The sequence below is a fragment of the Toxotes jaculatrix genome, chromosome 1, assembly GCF_017976425.1.
Source record: "Toxotes jaculatrix isolate fToxJac2 chromosome 1, fToxJac2.pri, whole genome shotgun sequence".
Classification (NCBI taxonomy): Eukaryota; Metazoa; Chordata; class Actinopteri; family Toxotidae; genus Toxotes; species Toxotes jaculatrix.
The window spans coordinates 16,936,490-16,963,047 of record NC_054394.1 but is presented as its reverse complement, the minus strand read 5'-3'; the positions used below and the strand labels follow the sequence as shown (position 1 = coordinate 16,963,047).

Sequence of the window (26,558 nt, the reverse complement as noted above, 5' to 3'; positions counted from 1 at the left end):
ATATATATATATATATATATATATATATATATATATATATGTTTGAGTCATTTTTCAAGAAAACTGAAAACATTTAACTTTAAAAAAAAATAATAAATTCAGCTGGCAACAACAATAAATTGTGCTTACACATTGCTGTATGAGTAATAAAAATGTATTGACAGGATATATATCAGTATATCAATCACAGGGTACATTTTACTGCATGGAGTATTTTTACTTTATATATATTTATATACTTTTTAGTAAATTTTCCTGGTTGTACTTACATACCTTTACATAAGTAACATTTTAAATTTTATTTTTTAGAGTGTGAAAGTTTTGCTGAAGAAAAGGATCAGAATATTTCCTCTACTACTATTTATTACTAATTAAAAAGATTTGTAAACAATGATTCTCTCTGGGCTCAGGTGTGTTTCCACACTCTGACCAGCAGGGGCAGTACAGAGCTAACGGACCTGGACAGGAAGCGCAAAGACTTATGGTACTTTTAGTTCTCAGTGGAGGACGGTTGGTCCGATAACACCGAGAAGAACAAAACCACACATTTACCACCGAAAATTAAACTCCGGCTTCAAGTTCTGCATAGGAAAAAACCTGCGTTTGCAACGAGTCCGAAAAAGTGCGGGTGGATTCAGTAGTCGTACGGAGATCATCGGGTCAGTTTTTGGTGAAAAATAAACAGGAAGTTGTTAGCGTTGTGGGACGTGTAGTTCCGCTTGCAGGCCGCGGAGCTTGATAACAACGCACAGAATAAAGAAACAACAATAAAATAATCCAAGCTTTACTCTGAGACCGCGTCTTTACCCTCGGCGCTGAGGCAAACATGCCCGGGTTTACCTGCTGTGTGCCTGGCTGCTACAACAACTCGCACCGGGACCGGGACCTGCGCTTCTACACGTTTCCAAAGGACACCGCGCTGAGGGAGCTGTGGCTGAGGAACATCTCCCGGGCCGGGGTCAGCGGCTGCTTCAGCACCTTCCAGCCCACCACGGGGCACCGAGTCTGCAGCGTGCATTTCGCCGGCGGGAGGAAAACCTACAGCATCCGAGTACCGTCCCTTTTCCCTCTGCGGGGGGTGAATGAGCGCAGGAGTCGGCGGGGCAGAGGCAGGAAAGTGTCCGCGGGGGTTCCTGCCCCCGCCGCCGCAGCGACCTCCGGGATTGTCATCACCAGCGTCCTGGGCAGCACGGCGGAAGGAGCCGAGGGCAACGCTGGCGGCGAGGCGAGCGACGACAGCATCACCGTGGTTCAGATAGGCCAAAACGGGGAGTACCTGGGCACCGCGCGGTTGCCCGCCCAGTCAGAGGGGACTTGTTACACCGCGCCAGTCGGCAGTGCGGGCGAGCTCACAGCCGACGACTCGTCGGTCGAAGCCGTGTCCGCCGTGCACCAGCTGCCCGTGCAGTACGTCAGTGTGACCAGCAGCCCGCTGGATCACTCGTACTCGCTGACCACCGGTACCACGTCGGCCGAGCTGCTGCGGAAACTGAACGAGCAGCGGGACATCATCGCACTGATGGAGGTGAAGATGAAGGAGATGAAGGCGACCATCCGCCAGCTACGGGTGGCCGAGGCCAAACTGCAGGAGGAGGTGCGGGAGCGGGACCGGCTGCTGTACGGAAACTCGGTGGCTTTCAGCGTCCGGAAGAAAATCTGATGGGTGAACATCAGCGGAGACGACCCGTTACAGAGACTCAGACTAACGGAGATGACACCGAGGGATTTGAAGACAGCAGATCCAGCCCTATTTTGTATAAAAATACGAGCGATGACAATTTATTTTCAACAAGTAGAGCTGATTTTTGGTAGGCCTGATGTAAAAGAGTTGGCTGCCTAGTTTATGTAGCTGATAGTAATAACCTTATTGCTAATCACAAACAAACATGCACGGTCCACTATTGGCCCGCAGTCCAACCAACGCCAATGATGCATATTTCATTTATTCAAGGTGGACTCAGTCTGCACAGACTTTCAAGTTAGGCGGGCTTACATATTTATAACTGGACTGATGGGAAGATGCTGAAAAGCTGCCTAGTTGCATATAAAGTTTTTTCTCCTTAAGATTTCTCTGACAAAGTGGTTTTTTTCTGATTTGAACTGAAATTAGGAGGTTGGTGCCAGAGACCTCTCACAACAGATTGCAGAGGTAATGTAAAGTACATCATGCTGAAGTATGCATTGGATTTTTTTTGTAACCAAAACACTATTCTTAGCACATCATGGTGTTAGTCTGTGACATAAAAACTCTACCATGACTTTATCTGAGAGGCCTTCAGAGGTACTGTTGGTGTTTGTTTTCCTTTTATTTTTTGTTGCTAAAGACATTTGTGCAACAGAAAAAAGGACTTTAAGGAATTCCTTAAAACTTGAAAGGGCACTCAAAAGATGAAATCTTATTAAAGGATGTTTCTTGAAGACATGCATTAAGTTACATTTTACTGTTTTATTTTTTCCTTAAAAATCTTAAGAGAAGTTCATAGAAAAACCTTTTCTCAAGATACTTTATGCAACTTGAACATATGTTTCTCTCCGAGGTGGCTCTGTAAAATGGCGCCTGCTTGTTTCTGTGCGATTCATGGATTTTATGTGCCTGTTTATGGTCAGATTGTTTTTCTCTCACACAGAAGTTTAGTGGCTACATCTCTCTGTCCTGTTCATGAGTGTTTTATGCACAGGATGTTGCAAACATTTCAGATTTTTTTAACTTGGTCTGACAGCTATGCTCTGTTGTCATTTTGAAGTAAATTTCACTTTGAAATAGAGCCGGTTCACACTGAGTAATTTCTCAAGTCAACAAATGTGTCCTGACTGTGCAGTGTTACAGTAACGAAACGGAAACAGACTGTGGGAGAAAAGATCCTGGTGTGTTTTTTATTGTTTTTACCTTTGAGTTAAGGCGGGTTTGGCTTATCCTACCGGGGTAATAACTCACTGGGCTGCAGTGAGGGCTTGTGTTTGGACTCTTTTTAGGAAAGACGTGATAAAAATTAGAATTTCCAGTGGCTCGACTAAGCTGTATTGTCAAGTACTAGGAGTATTTTTTCAGCTGTGTTGAGTTGTGGAAAAGTAATAAAATTTGTATCACATTAAATCCTCACTCATGAAGACTTGGTGATTGGAACAAAACATGAACTCAAAGATCAAATCTCAATATTGATGTGGTGCTTTATACACCAATTCAGTGATGTGACAATTCAGTGACATGAACTGGTGCTTAAAGCATCACCTAACATATACTGTTTCATTTTAGTAGTTTATTTTGCATTATTATTACTTTTTTAATTAGTTGTACTTGGAAAACTAATGAAGCCCAGAGATGAGATCATTGTTTAGGTTTCAGGGAGGATTGCAACTTAGGGTTTGCTGTATTATGAATTTATGCAGTGGTTACTCTGTCATATTAATTAATTAATTGACCATTTAAGCCATATAATGTTCAAAAATACTAAAAAAGTGGCCATTGCAAGATTCTATAGGATATAATTTAGTGTTCAGGTTGATTGTTTTGCTGAACAGTTGAAAAATAGCAGGGGTTTTTAAAGCAGCAAATTGTCATATTTGAGAAACCAGCGAGTGATTTGGTATTTTTAATTACTTAAAATAATTAATTATGTGTCAGAGAAATGGATTCCTCCTCAGGTGATGATCTTGTCCAGTCATTTCGGTTCCATGGTTTCAGTGTGTCCCTGCACAGTGGAGCTTTAGGGGTAAGATTTCACTCACTGGAGAAACAACAACATGGTAAAATGTGTGTTTTGATTGGCAGAGTACATGGTCAGATGTTGCAACATGATTTTCACCCTCTAGATGGCGATGGGATAAAAACTTGAAGAGTGGAGATTTAGTTCCTGTCTATATGGCCTAATTTACTTCATCTGTCTGTGTTTGTTGGCAGCTTTGATCGTCATCTGCTGAATTGTTGCTCAGATTAAATGTTGAATGTCATAATGTGAATTTAAACCTGTAACTCAGTTTCTCAGCCCAAACTTAAAAATATGTCATTTTGAACACCAATCGTTATAATGTGTTACATGAAACAGAGAAAGAGGGAGAGACAGATGAATGGATAGATAGAGAGCATTGGAGAGAGCGAGGATCCAGATCCTAATCTCATCTGGATTTATTTTTTTTTACTCCCAACAGTGTTGCATAATGCCTTAATCCAGAGCTGTCAATCAAACTTACACAACTCTATCTTCCTTTTCTATGGCTGCTGCCATTTACCACAACCATCTTTATGTTCAGGACAAACATCTTCTCATGTCAGATTACCAAATGCTCTCCTTTTACAGTAGCCATATAATGTGAATGAAGTAAAAAAAAACTGTAAGAATCTTGTGGTTTTGAAAAACAGTGTAAAGACAAGAAAAGTTTAATATGCGCCTGAAAAAAAAAAGTTTGGCATTCCATTAAATCCCATTAGGGATTATTATTATTATTATTCATGGTATTTTTTATAACTAATTATCCTGGCTGAAAATGACACCTTTTTTTTTTTTTTAAATAAATATTGAACGAGGAACAGTGTGGAACATTTTTCTCAAAGTAGAAAATGTGACACATTTTAATGTGCCTTTTGCAGTTTCAGCATGAGCATCTGCAGGATTTCTCTCCAAAGTCTCCACCTGGTGATTCTACAGTATAATTTTCTGCTGTGCTCTTTGTCTGCTGTGGAAATTCAGACTCTCAGTTTGTCATAGTACTTGTTTTTTGTGTTCTTGAGCCTTTGTTTCAATGATGCAAGGATCATAATATTTGTACAAACTTTTATCTTCATGTGGCGTGTAACAGAATTCATAGTTTCTGGAGGGAAGCTTCAGTTTTACAAAGAGTCTGCTGTTGTGTAAACATTTTTTGTCAGGATGTTCATAATTATAAATGTGACTCAGCTTGATGTATTTTTGAGGCATGCAGAATGCCATGAACTGACACATTTAAAGGGCTGTTAAATCTGTCCTGATTAATATGTTACACTAAAATCAACGAAGCCTTCAGATTGCTTTAGAGTTGGTTCTTCCTTATTCTATGATCAAAAACAGTATTTGCTGATTTCAATTAAAGTCTTTGCCAGTTGCAGTCTTTGTATTTTATTGAGGCAGAGTTCTTGTTCTTGTACAGCTGCTTGTGTTCAGGTAAAATTTAACATTTATGTTTTTCAAAGTCAGGTAGTGGGGAAAAAAGTCTTGTTAGGGTACTGGTACCAAACAAATTCAAATCCTACAGAGCATAGATTGTGCTTAAAGAAAAAAATTCTTAGTCTTTTACCACATGTCCTGGTGCTGCAGCATAAAATGCACCTGTTTGCAGCCAATTGAACACAAAGCTGGAGGGCTGAGAGGTGCATTGTGCTTAAATTGAGTGTCTTGATTCTTTTTTTCCTGGCCATTAATATTTGTTAGGTTTAGAAATTCATTGTAACCACTGTGACTCAGGCTGAACACCACTTTTTGCCATGAGAGCATTTACAAACATTCAGGGGGTGAATGTTGTCATAGTCCACAGATGTCAGTATCACTGAAACCGTACGCAGGTACATCTGAGTGACACTGATATACCCAGCATGCCCATGTGACTCGATTTGGAATGATAAATCTAGAATAAACTGTCTGTGTGAGAATGTTTTCTGCAGATGACACTTTTTTTCTGTGGTTCAAGAATATGTGAGGGGACACATTAGACAAAAAAACAACAGCCCACATTTGCTGAGCTAATACAGATGTTTTCAGGAAGACTCACGGTTGGAAATGCTGCTAAAGTAGCTCTTATGTTGTATTGATTCGTGGCAGCGGCTTCAGACACAGACAGATTATTCTGCAGTTAATGGTTGTTTTAAGCTGCAGATTAACAATGGGTTACCATTCCCCCTGTGTCAGTATACAGATGTGAACCAGGACTTATACTAATGCACAGAGTGTGAGCCATCTGGGGGGGACATAGCAGGGGATTTGGAGGCTGAGAGGGGGAGAGGACCGGGATGTAAGACAAAAGCTCAAGTAAGGAAAGTTGGGAATAAGAGAGATGGTTTACAGTCATCCATCTTTAAACATGTAAATTTCACTCTCTTGTCTCTGTTCAGTCTCTAGGTAAGACTGTTTAACACATTGCAGTGCTTTTGAATACCCCCCTCATGACCCACATAGCTGTGGATGATTCTCACATGGGCTGCTGCTATTCTCAGAGGGTGCTCTGCTTCTACTTTGGACTCCCAGGTGGGCTGGATTGTCTTATCCTCTCTGGGGCATCATCCATCTGTCCACATGAAAAAGAATCCTCCTGACACCTCTGATAATGCCACTGTCATCTGTGGAAAAACCTCATGTTCAAATGTAAAACCAGGTTTTTGCAGGCAGCAGATAGATGTATGTGATCAAGGCCTGAGTGTGTCGACTGCATGATCACTATTACACTATGTGTATTTTATTCGTTTTTCAAATAAATGTTCTTAACACTGAAGACCGGAAATGAGAACGCCCTAATCCCAGTGTGCTGTGTTATGATGTTGTCATTGGTGTGCCGCCTCCAAGCTCTCTGAGGCTCTTGCATTGTGCCCCTCCCCAGTGCACATGCATCCTCTCTCTCTCTCTCACACACACACACACACACACACATGCACACAACATCCTCTTACTCTCTGCAATGCATCGGTCCCTTTCACTGTTAATCCAGCCGGGTTGTGCCTCTACGCTTTGCCATACTTTTGCAATCTGATGAATTCCCAGCGGATGGCAGGACACATCATATTTTAAAGCAGCAACTTTTATATTCTTTGGACTCACAGTCAGTGGGAGCTTCACATCAGAGGTGGGACCACCAGCTCCACGGGACTCTGCTGAGCGAAATGATGAAGTCCCGTCCGGGCACCCCAACTATTCTGCTGCCCATTGCTCTCTGCCTCGGTAAGGAGGTTTCTCCACTCTCCAGTTGTTTTCTGAGTGTGTGTGTGTGAGTGTGAGTATATACGTTTAAGTCTTTTAGAAAAAGTTTGGTTTACTGGTTTAACAGTTTTCTTTTCTTACCTGTCTTTTTATGCACGTTTGTCTTCAAACTTCAGCTAAAAAAAATCACGTTGGTCAGAGAGAAAGTTAGTTAACACAGCTATTAAAGGATATTCATTCAGTTTATTCTGAAACTGAGGAGAGAAAGCTATTACAAATGCACTTACCTTAATGAGATCCTCTCTCTCTCTGTCTCATCCTCTCTTGTCTCTCTGTGTGTATGTGTGTTCATGCAGTTGGGTGTACAACATCATGTATCTGGGTGTGAAAATGTGCTATCCATGATTTTCAAGGGTTTTCTTGACTTGGTTGTTTTTTCCAGTAGGACAACACAGCTCATGAATGAAAGACTACATGGAAATTTTACTATCAGAATTACCAAATATTTTGCAAACAATAATATTGTAATGAAAAAATGGCAGCAGGATAAACAGTATATTAACAATCATGATACAGTGCAAAAAAAGTAGGCAAATACAACAGGACTAAAACAATCAAATAAAACTGTTGTTAACAAGGTGCATTCATCAGGCCGGAAACAGGACCTCTGAAGCTTAATCATAATTGGAAGTAAGAGGTTATGTATAACTAGTGTAGAGGAAATAAATTAGGGGCCAATATAAGCACATCAATGTATGTAAAACATAAAGATTATGAAGATGATGGCAGTAAAGGTTAACTATTAAAGTTATTTTTGAGATTATTTTAAAGCAGGTGGTTCCACAGTCTGAGAGTTGGGTTCTGGATTCTATAATGTGGCCAAAAGTATGTGGACACACCCCGTGCACCCATTAGGTCTGTGACTGCTTTTCATGTGTTGGACGTCGCTCTGTAGTTCAAATTACAGGAAATATTAATTCTGCAGCATGCTGTGGTGTATTTTAAAATTGTTTGCTTTCAACCTTGTGGTAACAGCTGTAGATTGTGCACATTCAAAAATCTTTTAGTGTTGGATCAAAAAACAAAACCAAGGCTCCCATTGTGCATCAGTTTACAATGCCAATGCCTGATGAATATATTTGTTTGATCAAAATATTGCTCCTGTAAATTTATTAGATTTTGGGGACAATTTTTTCCTATTTCAACATGACAGTACTATAAAGAAGGTCTGTAAAGAAACTGTTTTCCCAGTTTGTGGTGGAAGAACTGGACTGACCTCCACAGAACCCTGAACTCAACCCCATCCAACTCTTTGGCGATGACCAGGGTTAGGGTTAGGGTTCATAGAGTAAGTTGTTCAACAACTAGATGTGGGTATGATGTTCGGGTGTCCACATACTTTGACCATGTAGTGCACCGTTGACCCTGGAGCTTACTCAAGGCTGCCAACCACTGGATTAGTCCAGAGATGTCCTCAAGGCCAACAACAAAGTGGTTGTATGAATCCAATGCACAGAAAATCTCATTCAAATATGTATACATTTACAAGTCCTCTATTCCTGATCAGTGCTTGTTCCAATAAAAAAAACGGTGTCTCACACCTGTCCAGGAGCTTTTTCAGTGAAAACTCAAAACCAGTTTCAGAGGGTTGTGCCATGTACAAGCTGATCAGTGCACTCAGACAGCTCACACGTGGTTTTGTAGTCCTACACGGAATCTGGATTTGAGGACGTATAATCCCTCCAGATGAATGGAATACAACATGTTTCTGTATTTGTTTGATCCATCTATCCACTGGATGGATCGTGTCTCTATAAACATAAAAGCATTGTGTTTCACTCTGCAAGAATGCAGTAATTTTCTCTTTCTCTCATCCCCAATTTCTAAATGTACACATACTTTACAATGTAAAGTCCCCAATGTCCCCAAAATGTCCCCACGCACACATTCACTTTTTTATACCAGTTCTGATGAATCTGTCTTAACATAGTATTAAAATGTAATTTTCTCTTGTCTGTTCTTCTCCACCAGGCTTGGTCCCTGTGTGTTTGGGAGCTGCAATCCCTGTTTCATGTGGTTCCATCTACAAGAGTTTTGCTCAGTGTTTACTCACTCTTGGGGACAGTTTGGTAGAAACACAAAAAGACCAGAGCACACAGGACATTGATGCAATCTGCAGGTGTGTATGTGTGTGTGTTTGTGTGTGTATGGATGCCTGCCACCTTGGTAACCATCCAGTCACACCATGTCTGTCCTGAAACAACTTGTTTAAAATGGTTACAGCTGTAAAGCTGCTCCATTTTGTATTAATGTTTGAGATGGCACTGCTAGCAGTGTGGCAACATTAGTGGCAGTCCTAGTTTGTCAGTTCACCACTTCAGTCCAGAATTAAATATCTCAACAACTATTGGATGGAATGGCATGAAATTTTGTACAGACACTCATGGACCTCAGAGGACCAATCCTACTCATTTTGGTCATCCTCTGAATTTTCATGTAGTGCCATCATGAGTTTGACATTTTAATGGATGTATTATGTTGAAGTTCTTATGACTAAAACTAATCATAATCCCATCAGCCTCAACTGGGCTTTCTGATTTGTTCAATTAGCAAATAGCATGCCAACACACTAAACTAAGGATGATGAAAATGCCAAATGTTACACCTGCTAATCATCAGCATGCTAGCATTGTCCCTGTGAGCATGTTAGTATTAGCTCAACCTCACAACTCTTAGTTCTGTCATATTCACACTAGATGTTCATGTGTGCTTGTGGCGACAAACCCATGGAAAATTATTGCCCCTGGGTTCCCCTGAGATGCCCAGATGCGTGTGGGTTTTTGACCTGCAACGTTATTGTTTTGTCAGACTCTTTGATCTCATCAGTGTCATTTCCAGATGCTACAGGCAGCTGTTTGCAGAGAAGCTGCGTCATGTTTACTGCCCCCAAATGGAACCTGTATCTTTAAAACATTATCACCAGTTGTCAAACAAACAGGGGCCAAAAAGCTAAAGATTCTAACATTAAAGAGTAATTTAACACTGTATTGCATCACTGTACTCTCTTAAGTCTGTTTCTGTTAGCTGTGGCCAGAGGTTTGCTCTGTTGCACCTGTAGCCACATCCTAAAGTGCAATCACGAAGAGTTAAACCACTGGAGGTCAGGAATAACAAGATTTTTACTTAATGACTCTTCAGCCTCTGCTTAACCTTACATAATCTCATCACTGCATTATTGTATTACTTTATTATTTTTATTGTTTACTTTCCACATACTTTCCTTGTGAAAGATGCATTACAGTAATTACATTTCTACACTCAATGCCTGTCTTGTCTCCTCCTTGAAGGTCCTGGAATGCGTTCCACGTTTGCGCTAACTCAGCTCTGGCCGGCTGTCCTGGAGAGGCAGCAGCTGTCTGGGAGTCTCTGAGACAAGAGTCCAGGAAGGCGCAGTTTTCTGGGAACCTCTACGACATGTGTGCCAGCCGCACCACCCTCCCACCCAGCACCGTGCCTGCACCCCAGAGTCCCCCCACCTCTGACCTGACCAATCAGGAAACACTGAAAGGGCAAACATACAAGCACAGCCCCACTCTCAGCACTCTGCTGATCCCTGTATGCAGTACGTTACTAGTCCTGCTCAGGAGTTAGTTAGCTGATCAGTAAATAGGGTTACCACTGAGCATTGGAGAGTCCTCCATCCCCTACGACACAAACAGATGAGGGTAAACACTCTTCACAAGTCAGATTTCAGAACCTGGATCATAATGAAGTATTTGGTTCAGTGTTTCTTACATGGACATGGTGGTATATCTATTTAGACATTAAATGATCAGCTCATTATGGGTTTGAATTGCTCTCAGAGAAGACAAAGAAGCTGCTTTCATTCTGACATTTAAATTATCCTACTGTTTTTTTCTAAAACGTGTCTCTTTCTTATATATGTTCACTGCACATATCCAGTCCAAGTCTTGAAGTCAAGTCATGGCTGGAGTATCAAGCAGCTTAATCCAGGGAGAGAGGAGGAAGATCCTCCCATCACTGACACATTTTAGATGAAAGAAAAAAAACTTGAAAACAGATAAGCTACTACTTTTAGTGCACGCTTCAATTTGTATCATTACTGCAGTATATCAGTAATATCAGGTGATTTTTTTTAGGACAAGAGGGAGTTGAGGGATTTTTTTAGTGCCAGGTGTTCAGATCTGTTTGTGATCCAATCAGGTGTGACCCAGAGGAGAGTATTATCACAGCAGGCAAGACAATATTTCTGTGCAGAAAGTTTAATTCATCATCCTGTGTGACCGGTTTAACGACAGAAAATTTGATTTCTGTGTGGAAGGATTCGTTGCAGCGTGTGCGTGTTGTTGTTTAAAACTGTGTCATTTAATGAGACTCCTTTCAGTGGTTTTCCCATCCTTTTTAAGCAGTTATAATGTATGCTGATTTTTCTATTCTGAACTGCTGGTTACAGGAAAGTTTCACTTAAATCAGTCTAATAACTTTATGCATCCCCTGTGGGGCAATTAAAAAGAACACATAGCAGAGTACGCACATTTAAATAAAACCTTAGGGACAAAATAATAAAATAAATAGTCACTACAGTACTAAAAAGTATTAAAAGCCAGTGGTGAGAAGAAGAAGTGTTTCCTAAATTTCATCCTTAAAACATTAACAGTTGCTGTAATGTTATTTAATGTTGTATAACTTGTCTTTGACACTGAGCGAGCTCTGTTATGCAGTAACACACTGCATTTCATTCACTGGTTTTCACTTTAACAATGTTTACTGTTTTGTTTTCTGGATTTGTCTTTGGTTATTGGCATTTTTCAATTTTCTTTTCACAGTGTCATAAAGTGGCACATGCCTCTTTGTTTCACTCTGATTTTTAACCCAAAAAAATGTAAATTAAAGGTACACTGACACACACTACGCAGAGCCTTTTCTCTTAAATCCCAATCGTAGCTTTTCTTGAAGTCATGCGTTTCTGTGTTGGTTTTGTGTGTGTGTGTGTGTCTGTGTGTGTATGATCTTAATACTCTTAAGCTGTTTCATAACAGCAGAATCATGAGTAGATTAATCTCATCTGTCTTTATTCATCCACAGTGTAGCAGGTTGCACCTCGAAACCCTTGAAAACAGTCTCATTGCCCTCAGAGCATGGAGGATGAATACATGGAAAGTGAATGATGCACATGAATGTGAGCAGGTGTGACAACTAAAAGGTCAGAGGTCATAACTTCATTACTGCAGTGTGCTGAATTTAAGAAGTTACTGCAACCTGGACGTCCTGCTTTGCTTCCTTTAACATAAAGTTCACAGGTTTAACAGTAGATTTGAATAATGAGTGCAGTTTGCACCTGACCGTGGTATCTGTCCCTGTTTTGAGCTGAAACCAATCAGACAGCATGTCAAAAAATCTCTGGCTTTGTCTACTTTTTGCTAAAAGACGACACGTTGAAATCCAGATTATAACCCTGATTTGGCCATTTCGACTTATTTTCAATACCGTGGACAGTCTGCACAAAACATGGCAGGGCACCATGGACACAGAGAGGGAGGGACTCAAATCTGGTTTCCGTTTGACTGAGCCTCAGTCAGAACTTTAATATTAATACTGACCAAGATTGATTTTTAAATATGAAATCTGAAAAAGTACATAAATATCCTACAAAAATTGAGCAGTACACTGTAAAAATGATAGCTTGAAATTGCCCACTTTACTGTCATTTTCAATTCCACAAAACAAAAAGTAGATAATTGTATTGCAAACTATACAGAAGTAACTGTTTCAACGTATGTTGCTAAGTTCATTGTTAAAAGATGGGCCTACTTCATGTTCTGTGTTAGCAAAATTCGTAAATTGTCGTTAAACCGCAGTTGAGGCCCACTTAACTACATTGCGCATGCTCACTTCTCTGGCTCTGTTGAACGGGGTCTACCGAGTGTTTCTTCAGGAACTTTCCTCCGCCATTTTCATTCCCGGCTCGGTAAGTGACCGCTGCGTGTGAGGAACTTGACTTTCAAAAGGTGGGTACTTCGGTTGAATATTGCCTATTTGCACTTATGTACAGGACAGTAAATGGTTTTGGAAAAACTAAACGTCTTTACGTGGCATACACTGATTAATAACTCGGACCGTTAGGATAATACACATTCTGCAGCTAGCTACATTGCAGCAACAGAACCTAGCTAGCTGCACGAGGGAGTGAAGGGCGGGTGCGCTGCGACGGACGTACACGACACGCGCGATGCTAAGTGCTTGAGAGGGGTACAACAAGTAAGTGTAAAATTAGTCGTACGATTCTGGAAACACTCCAGAAAGAGTGGGGGAGGAAGTAGCTACAGAGGTTAGTATGTCTGCGCGTTTGTCGTTTCGGCTCACTTATGTCCACTACCACAGCACATGCCGGGTGGATAGCGCGCCCGCATTTAATGTGTTCGTGTTGTCTTCGGTTTAACACTGAAGCAGCAGTGCACGACTCATGGCTAGCTTTATACATATATATCCTGTCACCACAGGATGCAGAACTGCTGGTTTTAATAGAAGAAAATATTGGTGGCAGAGTATGTGCTGTTGTCCAGTGTGAATTCTGAGCTTATCCTCTGCAGCCTGATAACTTTCATTTCAGGTAAGAAAGATAATAAGAGAAATAGTTTCATATTATGTAAAATAAATAACAGTGAGTAACAGCCACTTTTAGTCTAATGTTCTGTTTTTATTTTTTTTTTCTTTCTTCATTTGTGGAAAAAAGTGATCAGTACACCCTAGCACAGACAACAGGTTCTCATTGTTATTTCCATTTAAATGTTTATGTGTGGCCAGACAAATGTTTTTTGTTATTGCTACCTTTTCCAAAATCATCAAGTGACAATGCTCTTAATTTTGCAGTTACTGTATGAAGTACAACAATAACCGCTTCTGCAACTTTGTCAGCTCAAATCAAGTGGGTCTATTGAGGCATCATCAACTACAGCACGGAAGAAGAGCTCACTGGCCCTGTGTCTACAGTGACAGTTGAGTTATGTGCATTTAGAGAAATTTGTTCACAGCGCACATTTTTTGCTCATCTTGGACATCGTGTAAAAAATCAAGAAACTGTGTGTTGTCCCTTCCAGCAGTGTAACTTCAAAACTAACAATCTAAAGACCTTTAACTCACACAGAAGTAGAAAGCACAAGAATACAAAGGAGGTTAGAACTTGTTTAAGAGTACGTTCCAGACATTAGATACACCTGTTGATGAAGAGGCATTACAGAGTTCTCCAAGCCAACATTCGAGTCATAATGGAAAGGATGAGTATGTAGATGATGAGACTCTAGAACATAAAGTTGCATCTCTTTTTTTGTGCATGCACACAGTATTACATGTTTCTAAAAGTGCTGTACAGAAAATAGTTGAGTTGAATGATATATTGCACTTTTCTAAAATTAATTCCCTTCAAAAGATTAAAGAGGTTCTTGCTGAGCATAGCATTGAAGTAGATGATAATACCGTTCAAAAAATTAGTGATGCCATATTCCAAACAAATCCATTAATTTTAATTAGGAAACTTAGGAAAAGGTGCCTTATCCACTGATCACAGGAGGAATCTCTATTTTAAGGAGCACTTCCCTTTAATTGAGCCAACTGAGTTTACATATAGAGGAACCCATAAAAATACATTTGTGTATGTTTCAATTATTCAAGTGTTGGAGAATTTATTGAGAAGGCCAGATTTTTTAGACAAGTTAGTGTTTTATCAAGAAGATAAGCCTGGTCACTATAGGTCCTTTCAAGACGGTCAGTACTATAAAGATAATAAACTTTTAGGGGTGCAAGAGACAAGTATTTCTCTAGGTCTATATATTGATGATTTTGAAGTATGTAATCCTTTGGGGACTTCTAGAAAAAATCATAAGATAACTGCTGTCTATTGGGTTGTTCTCAATTTACCTTCCACATTTCGCTCTAGTCTGCCCTTTATTCAACTTGCCCTTCTTGGGAAGAATGTTGATGTTAAACAGTTTGGGTATGATGCATTTCTCTATCCACTGATAAAGGATATAAAGTCTCTAGAAAGAGATGGGGTGTTTATTGACGTACTAGATAAGTTTGTAAAAGGAACAGTGTTTTGTGTCTGTGCAGATAACCTTGGGGCCCACAGCCTTGCAGGCTTTTATGAGTCTTTTAGTGTGGACAAGTTTTGCAGATTTTGTTGTCTAGGTCGAGATCAAATTGCAACTGTTGAGCCAAGGGATTTTGAACTAAAAACAGTACAACAGCACAACACCTTGTTGGAAGAACTGGAGTGTGGTGCAAAAAGTGTGAATGGTGTCAAAGGGACCTGTGCATTAAGTAATTTGTCCTACTTCCATCCAATTATTGGGTTGGACAGTGCAGTGGACTTCCAGAGTTCTACAAGATTCTGAACATTTTGGTCAAGTTTGAGACAGTGTCTTTTCTCACTGCGAAGGTGTCATCTTGGTATATGGAACATTACAGATCTTATCACCTTGTTGACAGCACCTGCACAAATCCCGGATCCAGAAGACTTGAATGATTATCATCCGTTGGCTGCATACTCAGTGGCTGGAAAGGTGATAGTCACCCCAGAGACGTACCTGCTGCATTGAATGTAATGGTATGTCCTGATGCTGCTGGATCGCAGTGTGATGTTTTGTGAAATTTGTGTAAATTGTCACTTTGCTTTTAATTATTAGTCATCATGTCTGATTTTACCTGAAAATCCTGCATAATTAATATAAATTTTTTTTCTCAGGCTTTGTTATTGCGAGTTAACATAAACCCCAGACTCATCCGGAAAGTCCAGTTGACCGATACCCCTGAATCTGTCGAGCAACTGCAAGATGAACTACGGGAAAAGCTTCATCTTGAAGGTGAATTCTCTATACAGTACGAAGACCCAGATTTTGGTAACGTTCTTTGTAACTTAATGGACATTGCAGATCCAGTTAAGTATTATAACATTAGGACTTCTAAAAACTATGAATTAGGTCTTGAAAAAGCAAATACATGTCTATTTCATTTAAAAAACTGCCCAGTGCTGCTCTCTTTACATCTTTTTTGACAGTCCATTACAACATTAGTGAACTTGTTTTCACTCTACAGTTTCCCATGGGTAACTTCATTAAAAATTGATAAGGCCTTTTTCATAATTTTTTTTTAAAAAGTGAAATCCTGAGATGTTTCTGAAAACAGTACAAGCCTGGAGGATCAACTACTAAGTCTTTGAACTGTCCCCAAGACACCTTGGCTCACTCTAATCTCTCTTTGTCCTGCATTTCACTTGAGAAAATCTGCAACATCCCCATGAAATCTTTTTAAGGTGCTCCAAAGCCCTCCCATTCAGCACCCAGTTGCAAATGTTTAAGATGCAGCAAAGGTCTTTTTTTTCCCTTAACAAATATATCCCATCCTCTCTGAAAGTCAGTGAGATGGAGAGCAACATTCATGGGATTTTGACCAGTGCTCTCTGCTCTGTAACAGATGGTGTGTAGCATAAAAATGGCTGGGATTATGAATTCCACGTGTGGTGGATCGTATTATCCAATACATATGACCAGGACTTTTTACCAGAAAAAAAAAAAAACAAATGCTACAGTGCCATAAGCTACACTGCACACCACTGCACTGTAAATGTATGTAATAAGTATGAAACTATTATTCCTGATAAATCTTACATTACCTTTTGTCTTTGACCACATCCATGGTATTATGTTTACCGATGATTTGTAAAATCTTAACATTTTCATTCACAGGCTGGTATGTTCAAGCATTTGTGCCACAGCTTCTAATGCACACGCACCAAAAGATAATGTGAATTAGGCCTAAATCATTGACAACCCACCTGAAATGGATCAAACTTAGGGAGAGAGAGGAGAGTTTAATATGTGAAGCCCAGAATAAAACAGAGGACCTTCCACTCGTGGTGAGCACCTTAACTGTTACTCTATGGGGAGGCCCTGTTTCTGAAAAGGTATCTGTGTCAAACTCCTGTTTTAAGAATTTCTCGTTTCATTCTTGTGCTTGCTTGTTTCAAATTCTAACTTGATAAAAAAAAAATTAATGTGTTTTATAACATTGCCACACAGTAAAGCTGGTGCCAACTAATATTCCAGCAAAGAGAGTTTGTGAAACAGGGGGCCCAGTGGCATAGTTTTTCCCGGGAGAGCCTTAACAGGTAAATTCAGGTCACTGTACACACGTGGTACATGTGTGTATTTTCCTTGATTTAATTATGCCTTTAGATTGTTTATTCATTTAAAGGAAAACAACTTTTGTAATGTTATCTTATAATATCATTGTAACTCTGGCTCTGGGTCTCTGTAAAGCGCTTTGAGACAATTTTGATTGTGGAAGGCGCTATATAAATAAAATTGAATTGAAAATTGAATTAACTGATAATATGTTATCTGACAGATTCAGCTGCACTACTTCAGTGCTGTTTATCAGAGAGACCGACATAAAGCGAGAGAGGGAGAGCGGACACACGCAAACATACTCACTTTAGTGTCAAATTTTTCACCTCAGAGTGAAATGTTTAATAGTCAAAAAGTCCAATTAGATCACGTGAGTCGTGGGTGCAGGTCTATATATTTGCATGGTTTACCACTCTTCGGGTTTACTTGAACAGCAGCAGAATGAACCAAACACCTGGACTGAATTGGAAAAGTTAGATGTAAACACATTTTTTTAAGAGAAAAGTTTAAAGAAAAGTAGCTGTTAAAGCTTCTAGTTACGGTTTTGTGAGTCTCGGAGCTGGTTCAGGATCATGGAGGAATTGGCCCGGGAGAGCATCAGCCTGCTGGCTCGGTCTGCATCTCATGCAGATCCTCCGCGGCTCGGCTCGTTCGGTGCCGTGTTCATCATGCTGAAGTCTGCGCTCGGAGCCGGACTGCTTAACTTCCCCTGGGCTTTCCAGAAGGCGGGGGGAGTGACGACTGCCATCACTGTGGAGATGGTGAGTACAGGATCAGGCACCTGCAAGAATAATAAATCTGTTGTCTCTATATCATTTAGAATAGTGTTATGATGTTGTACAGATATAAGGCCCTGCATCTTAATATTTTCATGGAACAATTAGGTTTTAATTGCAAATGTCAGTTTTTATTGAGGTGTAACTTTGAGCATCTGGCTCTGTAGAGAGTTTTGTGTGGTTAGTCTTTTTGTGTGTACACCATAGACTCAGCACCCCTCTGTCTCTCCTTGGTGTGAAAGAGGCTCATCTTTTTCACAGGTGAGCTCTAATGAAGCTTCCAGTTTAGGTGCGGACCTGAACTTTCACTGCACTGCATCTACTGCCGCAAAAATATGTGTGTGTGTGTGTGTGTGTGTGTCTGTGTCTGTGTCTGTGTCTGTGTGTCTCCTGGATGGATGACCACATTCCCAGAATGGCCTCAGAGGCCCAGGAGGTCTGGGGGCCCTCAAAGCAGGTGCCCCTGTTTGAAGTGACAGCTCTTTTAAGAAAACCAGAGTTCAATGAGTCAGTTATTTATTTATTTATTTTTTTCTCTTGATCCCAAATAAAGTCCTTTTCTACTGGATATTTACTCATACCAAGACTGAATAAGTATTTATTTAAATCAGTGCAAACGTACATAAATAATATTTATGTGTTTAGTTGAACTTCTGTGATATTAAACTAAGTATTTGGGGGTTTTGGACTGTTGGACAAAATTTGGGGAAATTCAGATGGGCTTTTTTTAAAACTATTTTTTACTATATACATTTTATGAACCAAATGAGGCATTGATCAATTGAGAAAGTAATCCTCAGATTATTCATTAAGGAAAATTAGTTGTATGGGAAGGGGGTGTCCTCTCAGGAGTGGAGACCTTTTACACATCTGTGCCCAAGGCCCCATTGTCAAATGATCTGTGTGCCAATATCAACACTGTCTGTGAATGAAGATTAAGGTTGATCTCCTGTCCTCGGTGCCACGGCAGGTATCCCTGGTATTTCTCATCAGTGGTCTGGTCATCCTGGGCTATGCGTCGTCTGTCAGCAGACAGAAAACCTATCAAGATGTCGTGAGGGAGGTGTGTGGACGAGCCGTGGGTCAACTCTGCGAGGTCTGTTTCTGCTTCAACCTCTTCATGATATGTGTTGCCTTCCTGGTGGTGGTGCAGGACCAGCTGGAGAAACGTAAGAACCAGAACAACCATGAATTATGTTAATTTAATGGCAGCTTCTGTCATTATTTACAACAGACCATGTTGCTCATGCTTGTAGTTTACGTGCTTCTTCTTTTGTTGTGGTGATCAAACAGCTCCTCCACAGGAGTGTTATTTATTGTGTTTATGAAATTGTTAAAATGTTAGTAGATTAACATCAGCATAAACATAAATAAAAATAATTAAATAGAAATATGTGCTTGAATGGGTCTTAGAGTTCCTGTTAAATATATACATATGACAGTGTGCCAGGCTTCCATCACCATCCTTGTACCATCTGTCAGTCATCATAAAGCACCTCTCTGTTTGCACTCAGCACTGGTTTCTACAGTGTTTGAATGTTTTCATGTTATCAAGGTACTCGACTGAGTTTGTGATCACTTTAGCAACCATTTTCCCATATCAAGAAATTAATCTCTTTCAGGCAACAAATCATCCGCACTTTAATTTTCATTCTAGCTAGTATTAGGTTAAACATGTGACTAGGAGCAGTAATGCAACCATTTTTTTCATTCTTCCTCTGTTGTTTTGTCCATCTGAAACCCTTCAAATCCCTTTAATGTTTTTGCTCTGTTCCAGTTTTAAATAGAGCATTTGATTGGATTTTCAAACACACCCAAAAACAAGAAATGTTTGATCAGAAATTGTGCACAGTGCAGATGGAGCACTTAGTGAGATTGTTACAGAGCAGTAGATATGACATGATCTGAGGAGCTGGTAGAAATGGCTGGTTCAAGTCCTGCCTGGGATTATGAGAAAACAGGTGTGTGGGTGGGCAGGGAAGCTCAGGTGATTGAGAATGGGAGACAGGTGAGATGGTGGACCTAGGGATCAGGTGACTGGGATGGGGAGGGAGGTCATGAGGACATCTGGTGGGCAGATGGAAAGTAGCAGCAGACGGAGTGCGAAATAAACAGAGGAGGGAACAGAGAACAGGACAGAGCAGAGACAGATCCTGACAGAGATATCTTCAAGGACAAATGCTTTAAACACAGGAACATTCTGTTCTGTTTTCATTATCCAACACCAAAGAATTGATCTCACCATTAAAAAAATCATAAACCACACTGCTTAGCGGATGCAGTGTAAATGAATCCTTTGTAAGATCTGGTGAGTCTTGGTCTTTGTTGTCCTGTATACTGATGCCTTCATGTTGCAGCTTTGACTCTGCTTTTGTCTTTCCAGTGTGCATTTCCTTATATGAGACTGTGACCGGGTCAGTTGAGGGAGAAATGCCGTATCACTGGTACACTGACCAAAGATTTGCCCTCTTCATCATGTGCCTCGTCATCATCCTACCACTGTCCATCCCAAAAGAAATCGGTATCCAGAAATACACAAGGTACACAACACTTCTGTGGTCAGAATAACATTCAGCTGAATTTTTTTAAACTGTTTTTTTAACTGTTTCCTCCTCCTGTCAGTGTGTTGGGGACACTGGCTGCTACATATCTGTGTGTGGCAGTGATTGTCAAATATTACCTGATGGAGAGCCATGAAGTCATCATAACTCCAGAGCACAGCGAAGGGTCAGTCGCACTGGTTTATAATGGATGCATGTCTGTGTTTTTAACACTGACTCCTCATTTTTTGTGCATCAGTAACTGTGTTTTCTGTTTTTCAGTGTGAGTTCATGGGCATCGATGTTCAGTGTGGTGCCAACCATCTGCTTTGGCTTCCAGGTAGGATTATATAACAGGTCAAATACGCAATATGCCGGATGTTCGAGTGATTTAATATGGAGTTACTATTGTTCAAATAAGAAAATGCTAATAAATGTGGGATCATAAATCATACTGGCAAAAGTAGAACCACCCCCCGAATACAAAACATTCTCATTAATCTGTGTCTGTGTGTGTTTGCAGTGCCATGAGGCCTGTATAGCAATCTATAGCAGCATGGAGAACCAGAAGCTCTCCCACTGGGTGCTCATCTCTGTGGTCTCCATGTTTTTCTGTTTGCTCATCTACACTCTAACTGGTGAGTTCACCTCTCAAACATAGACTTCAGTGTGGGCCCACCTAAAAGCTGCTAATCATATCCACTCTCTCCATCTCCAGGTGTGTATGGCTTCATGACGTTCGGACGAGTGGTTGCCTCAGATATTTTGATGTCATATCCAGGAAATGATGTGGTCATGATCATTTCCAGACTACTTTTTGGAATATCAATTATCACCATCTATCCTATCATTCTTCTCCTGGGGAGGTAAGTGATACCAGAGTTCAGTTTTAGTTTTTGTGTCTTTTGTGTGTCTTTTAACATGTTGTCTCTCTTTTGTGTCTGGATCAGATCGGTCATCCTGAACCTGATGTTACGGATTCAGAGGCGTCGCTGGGGAATTGTCACTCACTCATTTGAGAGTCGCTGCAGAGTCGTTCTCACTGTGATCTGGATCACCATCACTCTTCTCATTGCAATGTTTGTCCCAGACATGGGAGAGGTCATCAGTGTCATCGGAGGAATCAGTGCCTTCTTCATCTTTATCTTTCCTGGTATGAAACCTCCTTTAATGTGTGTGTGTGTGTCTGTGTTCGTAATGACAGAATCACATTTTTACGGATATGGATATGTATATGTATTAAAACATGGTTTTATATTTGTACCTCCTTATTATTAGGTTGTCAGTCATTGGTAGAGCCTTTAAACCGCACTAGAATTGCAGCTAATGAGTATTTTCATTATCAGTTAATATACCAGTTATTTCCTTGATGGACTGACTAATTATTTGCTTCACAGCATGTCTGGAAATAAAAAAAATAAATCTATCACAAGCTGAAATGTCTTGCTCTGTAAAAATGCCAACCCCAAACCCCCAAAGATTTACTATCATAGAAGACTAATAAAAGCAGAAAATATTTGCATTAAGATGCTGAAGGCCATGATTCATTTGTTTTGGATTGATTGATCAGCTAATAGTTTCATTCCTAAACTGGACTAATGGAGATGCCACACAAATAAAGCTAAGATTGATGGTTTGACTGGTGTTTGTGTTTGTGTATTGCAGGTCTTTGCTTAGTGTTCACAATGCAAACAGAAACTGTGACTCCAAGAATCAGGTGAGTGTGTGCTTAACACGGAAATATGTGCAGGAAAGTTTTTTTTTTGTTTTTTGTTTTTTTGCAATGATTTATTTTACAGGTATGGTAATTTCTTTCCTAATGGTTTCCAAGACATTTTCTGGAAAGAACTAAGTAATTTGTAACTAATTATGAGGAAAATAGAGACACAGCAGAAGTGGTGCACGTCTAATTAATTAATATGAAATTAGTTTGGATCATATCGTCTCCCAAGAGGGAGCAAAAAGACTAATGATTTGTTATTCAAGAAAAAAACTTAAGACCACCCTGTGCATTAATGTCTAGAGTTTATTTGTTCCATTGTCTTACAACAATTGTATTTTTGGTTAAAGAAAAATAATTACTGTTATGTAGAAGATTCATACTGTTTGTTGTTATCACTATTCTTTCTCTTGATTTCCCTGACGCCCTGATTTTTTTTATTCACTGCAGGGTGATTTTAACAGTTTGGGGAGTCATAACCATTGTAGTAGGAGCCTTCATCTTTGGACAGAGTACAACCATTGCTGTCATGGAGCTTTTTCGCAAATTTTGATTTTCACCATCATCCTCACTATCTGCAGCAGCTGCTTTCACTGTGACGCACATCTCTTTTTGCACAACCGGATGTTGCATTTGTAAAGGTGGTTTTTAGTTGTATATGTGACCTTTATTAAAAATATATTTACTATGTGACCCTGTAATATTTTCATATGTGTGCTGCTTTTTAGTTGTTATATTAAGTCACAGAAAAGACTGCTAAACATATTTAATTAAGTGTTTATAGGAAGACATATTTATGTTTGATTGTATGGATTTTATTGCATTGTTTGCTTTACCAATAATACTGTATATCGATATATTGCCTGAGTCTTCATTTGTACTTGCAAAACACTGCCAGGGGGCAGTATTACACCACTGAGGAATTATATATTTATTTATTTATTTATTCATTCATTCATATATGTGTGGAACCGCATACTGGCAACACAGATAAGAGGAAAAAAACAATTCTTATCATGGCTATTATGGTCCCAGTGATCATTCTGAAATGACAATGCCACATCTAAATGAACTAAGAAAGACTATATACTTTTTAATCCAAACAGATGGATAAATTGTCCTTGTACATGTTTACATATACTGGGTGATAAAATAAGAGATTTCTTTCTACACAATTCTTATCCCTTCTCTGCATTTCTCAGTTCTATTTTTCCACTGACTGCCGAATGGCCAGAGTCATGTGAGTGATACAAATCTGCAGCTTTCATTGAGCACTGAGTGATGGCTGAGGTATGCTGAATATCACTGTTTATTGTTTATTGACTTCAAGCTTAAAGGAGTTATGACACACTGCCTGTGAGCGTGCACGTGCTTAGACGTGCGTGTTAGTGTATGAGAGTAAGGATTTACAGTAAATCTAGAAAATGTGTGTCACATCTGTGCCTGGAGGGGTCTGCTTAAAAGCAACATATCAGCCACGTTAACTTCACAGAAATGTAGGAGGCGTGCACACTGTACTTATCTGTAATGGCGGTTTTTGGCACGGGCGGCGGGCATTGTGGGTAATTGGGAGCCCTCAGCTCTGTGTATAAAGCAAGACCGCAACAGAAGGGACGGGCGGCAACTGGGACAGAAAACATACGCCAACACTTTCAAAAGATTTTACCAAGGTTATGTAAACACGTACTCTAAAAGAATTAGTGGGCTAAAGTCACCTCAACTTTCTTCCAAATAATGCACATTTCATTCATATTATAAATACAGGCCTATAATTCCTGCACGGTTTTGTTTTTCTGATAATCCTGCTCCCAGGATCACACTTACTCTGCCAGTCACTGTGGCTCAAGCAGAGAGGAGATTTTCAAAGCTACAGTTGATCAAGTCGTACCTGAGGTCAACCATGTGTCAGGAATGGCTCACTGGCTTTGCTGTCAACAGTATCAATCACTCAATAGGGGAGCAGGTTTCATATGATGACATTATTGATGATTTGGCATCAAGGAAGGCCAGAAAGGTCAGGTTTTAGTTTTTGGTTGTTAGTTTTTTTTTTAATAGTGTTGTACTTAGATTTCCTTTTTTTGCTACTTTTATGTATATAGAGTATATTAATTTAATTTATTTTTAATTTTCTTTAAATTTTTTTGGCAATGTTGAAGTTGGAGATTGTTATAATATAAATCTTTCTTTTGGGGGGGCTCGGTGGGGGTGTCGCCCAGGGAGTAATTCAGTGTAGAACCGCCACTGCTCATCTGTCTGAACACACACACAGTGAATAAGAACTTCATTCAAAAATAGACCATCTAGAAACACATAGTGGCGTCTTATCAACGCTTCAGTTATGTAATGGGTTTTTTTCATCTCTTGCAGCTTTAATATCCTTAAGGGAAAACCTCAAACTGTGATACTCTACTTGTGTTTAGCCTATGGGATTATATCTCAACCTGCTGGCCAAATGACTAAATCCACCAAATGCAGGGAAAGAAAATCACTCAAAATCTAACAAACCTCAAGCTCCTTGAATCATGCAGCTGCACTCACTGTAAACTGGCCCCCAGGGTTTGTAAAGGCAACTCAGACGTCCTGTGAAATACAACTTGGATACAGCTATCAAGAGATTAGCACTTCAGTTCTCTGTCTGTTTAACCCACTTCAGACATTTCTGCTTCCAAAAATAGAGGATTGGCCCACCTGTCACAGTTATGAGTTCACAAAGCCACTGTTTCATTTCATACCAAAAAAGAAAAATCAAACCTAAGAGTGTGAAGCTGTACTTAGGCACAGTGGTGCTTGGAGCTAAATGCTGACGTTAGTAAGCTAACACGTTAGGATGATAGTATTTGCTAGTTGTGTTGGGTTTAGCTAATGCTTTTAACTGCTGAGACTAATGGAAATTTCATTAGTTTTGCAGGGATTTGATCAAACACCAAAGATTAGTTGAAAACAAATTGAAATTTTGACCTGATAAAGGCACTAGAGAATTAAATTAGTTATTGCACTTAACCCTGCAGGAAACATGAATATGTGTCCAAGATTTTGTGACCCTCTGCCCAGTAGCTTTGGAGGTATATCAATCTGGACCAAAGTGGTGGATCGACCTACCAACCGACATCACCATCTATAGTGCTACGCCGCTAGCATGGCTAAAATCATCCATTATTCTCTGCATTAGATTATCTTTTCATTTTCCTCAGCCTCTGAAAACTAATTTCCAGTCCTCATTATTATGCTGTCCCCCGTAGCCACTTTGTTGTTGAAAGATTACTCGTAATGTAGGCTTCTTGTGGTGCTAATTAATGAAATGGCAATTTGTGTCAACGTCCCTTTTAAACGTTTAATTGTTCCTGATAAGAGCATCAGCAAAAGGCCTGAATGAAAACGGATGGCTGCATGTTATTTCTGTTACTGTGTGTGTGTGTGTGTTTGGTTTCCCTCATGTCACACTGATTGAAATCAAGATGCCTTTTGTGTTATGAATGGGGGAAAAACAATTTTGCTCCTGTTTAATTTGCAGATAACTGCCAGTTTTCTGTCTTTGTTCATACCAAATAAGAAAAAGGATGTTTTTGTATCACTGTTGTGACTGCAAGTGTCTAACAGTATACTGTATGTATGACATGGTTGTGTGCATGTATGTGCATGACCTTGTTTTATATGCATCACGGTTACGACCAGCAGGCAGAGAACATCATGATGGAGGTAACATGCGTCCATCACTCTGCTGCTCGTCCTTTATTGAAGTGGTGACAGCAGATCTTTGACCTCTGGGCCGAGCTCTACAGGATAATCGCTGCAGAGGCAATGAGCTTGGGTGAAGGACAGGCCCCTGTCACCTTGTGTGTGAATGCAGCAGATCAAGATAACTTTAAATCCCATTTGCAATAGGCCTACAATCAGTGAACTAATGATCCATTTCCATGTTTCAGTGTTTTAACTGCATATCTACTCTGCTGCACAGTTGATTGTGTTTTCTTTAGAGACAAATGTAATGCAAAGAGTGACAAAACAACACATTAAATTGCAGGCTGAAAAATCTTATCTACTTTAACCAATTTTTTATTTATTGATTGATTCATCTGCTAGATCAGCAGAATTTAAACCTTAATGTAAAAGAAGTTTGTCATTAGACTAAACACACTTTTAAATAAAGTGCACAGCCTCTTCGCTTGTGGTTTCTCCAGCCACGCCCCTGGCAAGCATGCATGTATAAAAGTGGCACCCTGACTCAGGGTGGTGGCCTGGGGCTCGCCAGATTCATTAATGTTAGAGATACTGTCATCCTCTCATTTACCACCTCTGGCCTTTGATTTCTCAGTTGTCTGAATTTTGGAACTTTCTCTGCACCCTATTATGTAGCCTTTGGCTTCATATTTCGGGAGGATAGTGAAACATATTGTTTTACTTGCACTTGATACTGGCATATCAAGTTAGTGTGCTCTGCACTC

General features: G+C 39.9%; 3 protein-coding genes across 3 annotated transcripts; all 3 read left to right on the top strand.

The window, feature by feature from the left end:
• The first annotated feature begins 474 nt into the window (after positions 1-474).
• thap11 (THAP domain containing 11) lies at positions 475-5,066 on the top strand. Its single transcript, XM_041043168.1, has one exon. It carries the CDS (start codon positions 827-829, stop codon positions 1,658-1,660), a length of 834 nt encoding a protein of 277 aa, XP_040899102.1. The 5' UTR covers positions 475-826; the 3' UTR covers positions 1,661-5,066.
• Positions 5,067-6,841: 1,775 nt separating this feature from the next.
• On the top strand, positions 6,842-10,529 carry nrn1lb (neuritin 1-like b). Its single transcript, XM_041041053.1, has 3 exons — positions 6,842-6,899; positions 8,910-9,057; positions 10,226-10,529. The coding sequence occupies exons 1-3, from the start codon at positions 6,842-6,844 to the stop codon at positions 10,527-10,529; spliced, it is 510 nt and encodes a 169-aa protein (XP_040896987.1).
• A 7,123-nt stretch (positions 10,530-17,652) lies between these two features.
• Positions 17,653-22,669, top strand: slc38a8b (solute carrier family 38 member 8b). The gene is made up of 10 exons (XM_041039681.1): positions 17,653-17,841; positions 18,827-19,025; positions 20,240-20,396; positions 20,479-20,583; positions 20,679-20,736; positions 20,920-21,034; positions 21,115-21,262; positions 21,347-21,549; positions 22,062-22,113; positions 22,567-22,669. Exons 1-10 carry the CDS (start codon positions 17,653-17,655, stop codon positions 22,667-22,669), a joined length of 1,329 nt encoding a protein of 442 aa, XP_040895615.1.
• The last annotated feature ends 3,889 nt before the right edge of the window (positions 22,670-26,558 follow it).

Bases quoted from the DNA above. Each gene is read 5' to 3' on its own strand.
- thap11 (XM_041043168.1), top strand. From the start codon at position 827: ATGCCCGGGTTTACCTGCTGTGTGCCTGGCTGCTACAACAACTCGCAC.
- nrn1lb (XM_041041053.1), top strand. From the start codon at position 6,842: ATGATGAAGTCCCGTCCGGGCACCCCAACTATTCTGCTGCCCATTGCT. The intron at 6,900-8,909 runs GTAAGGAGGTTT...CTTCTCCACCAG, and splicing joins GCCCATTGCTCTCTGCCTCG to GCTTGGTCCCTGTGTGTTTG. The intron at 9,058-10,225 runs GTGTGTATGTGT...TCCTCCTTGAAG, and splicing joins GACATTGATGCAATCTGCAG to GTCCTGGAATGCGTTCCACG.
- slc38a8b (XM_041039681.1), top strand. From the start codon at position 17,653: ATGGAGGAATTGGCCCGGGAGAGCATCAGCCTGCTGGCTCGGTCTGCA. The intron at 19,026-20,239 runs GTAAGAACCAGA...TTGTCTTTCCAG, and splicing joins GCAGGACCAGCTGGAGAAAC to TGTGCATTTCCTTATATGAG. The intron at 21,035-21,114 runs GTGAGTTCACCT...CTCCATCTCCAG, and splicing joins GCTCATCTACACTCTAACTG to GTGTGTATGGCTTCATGACG.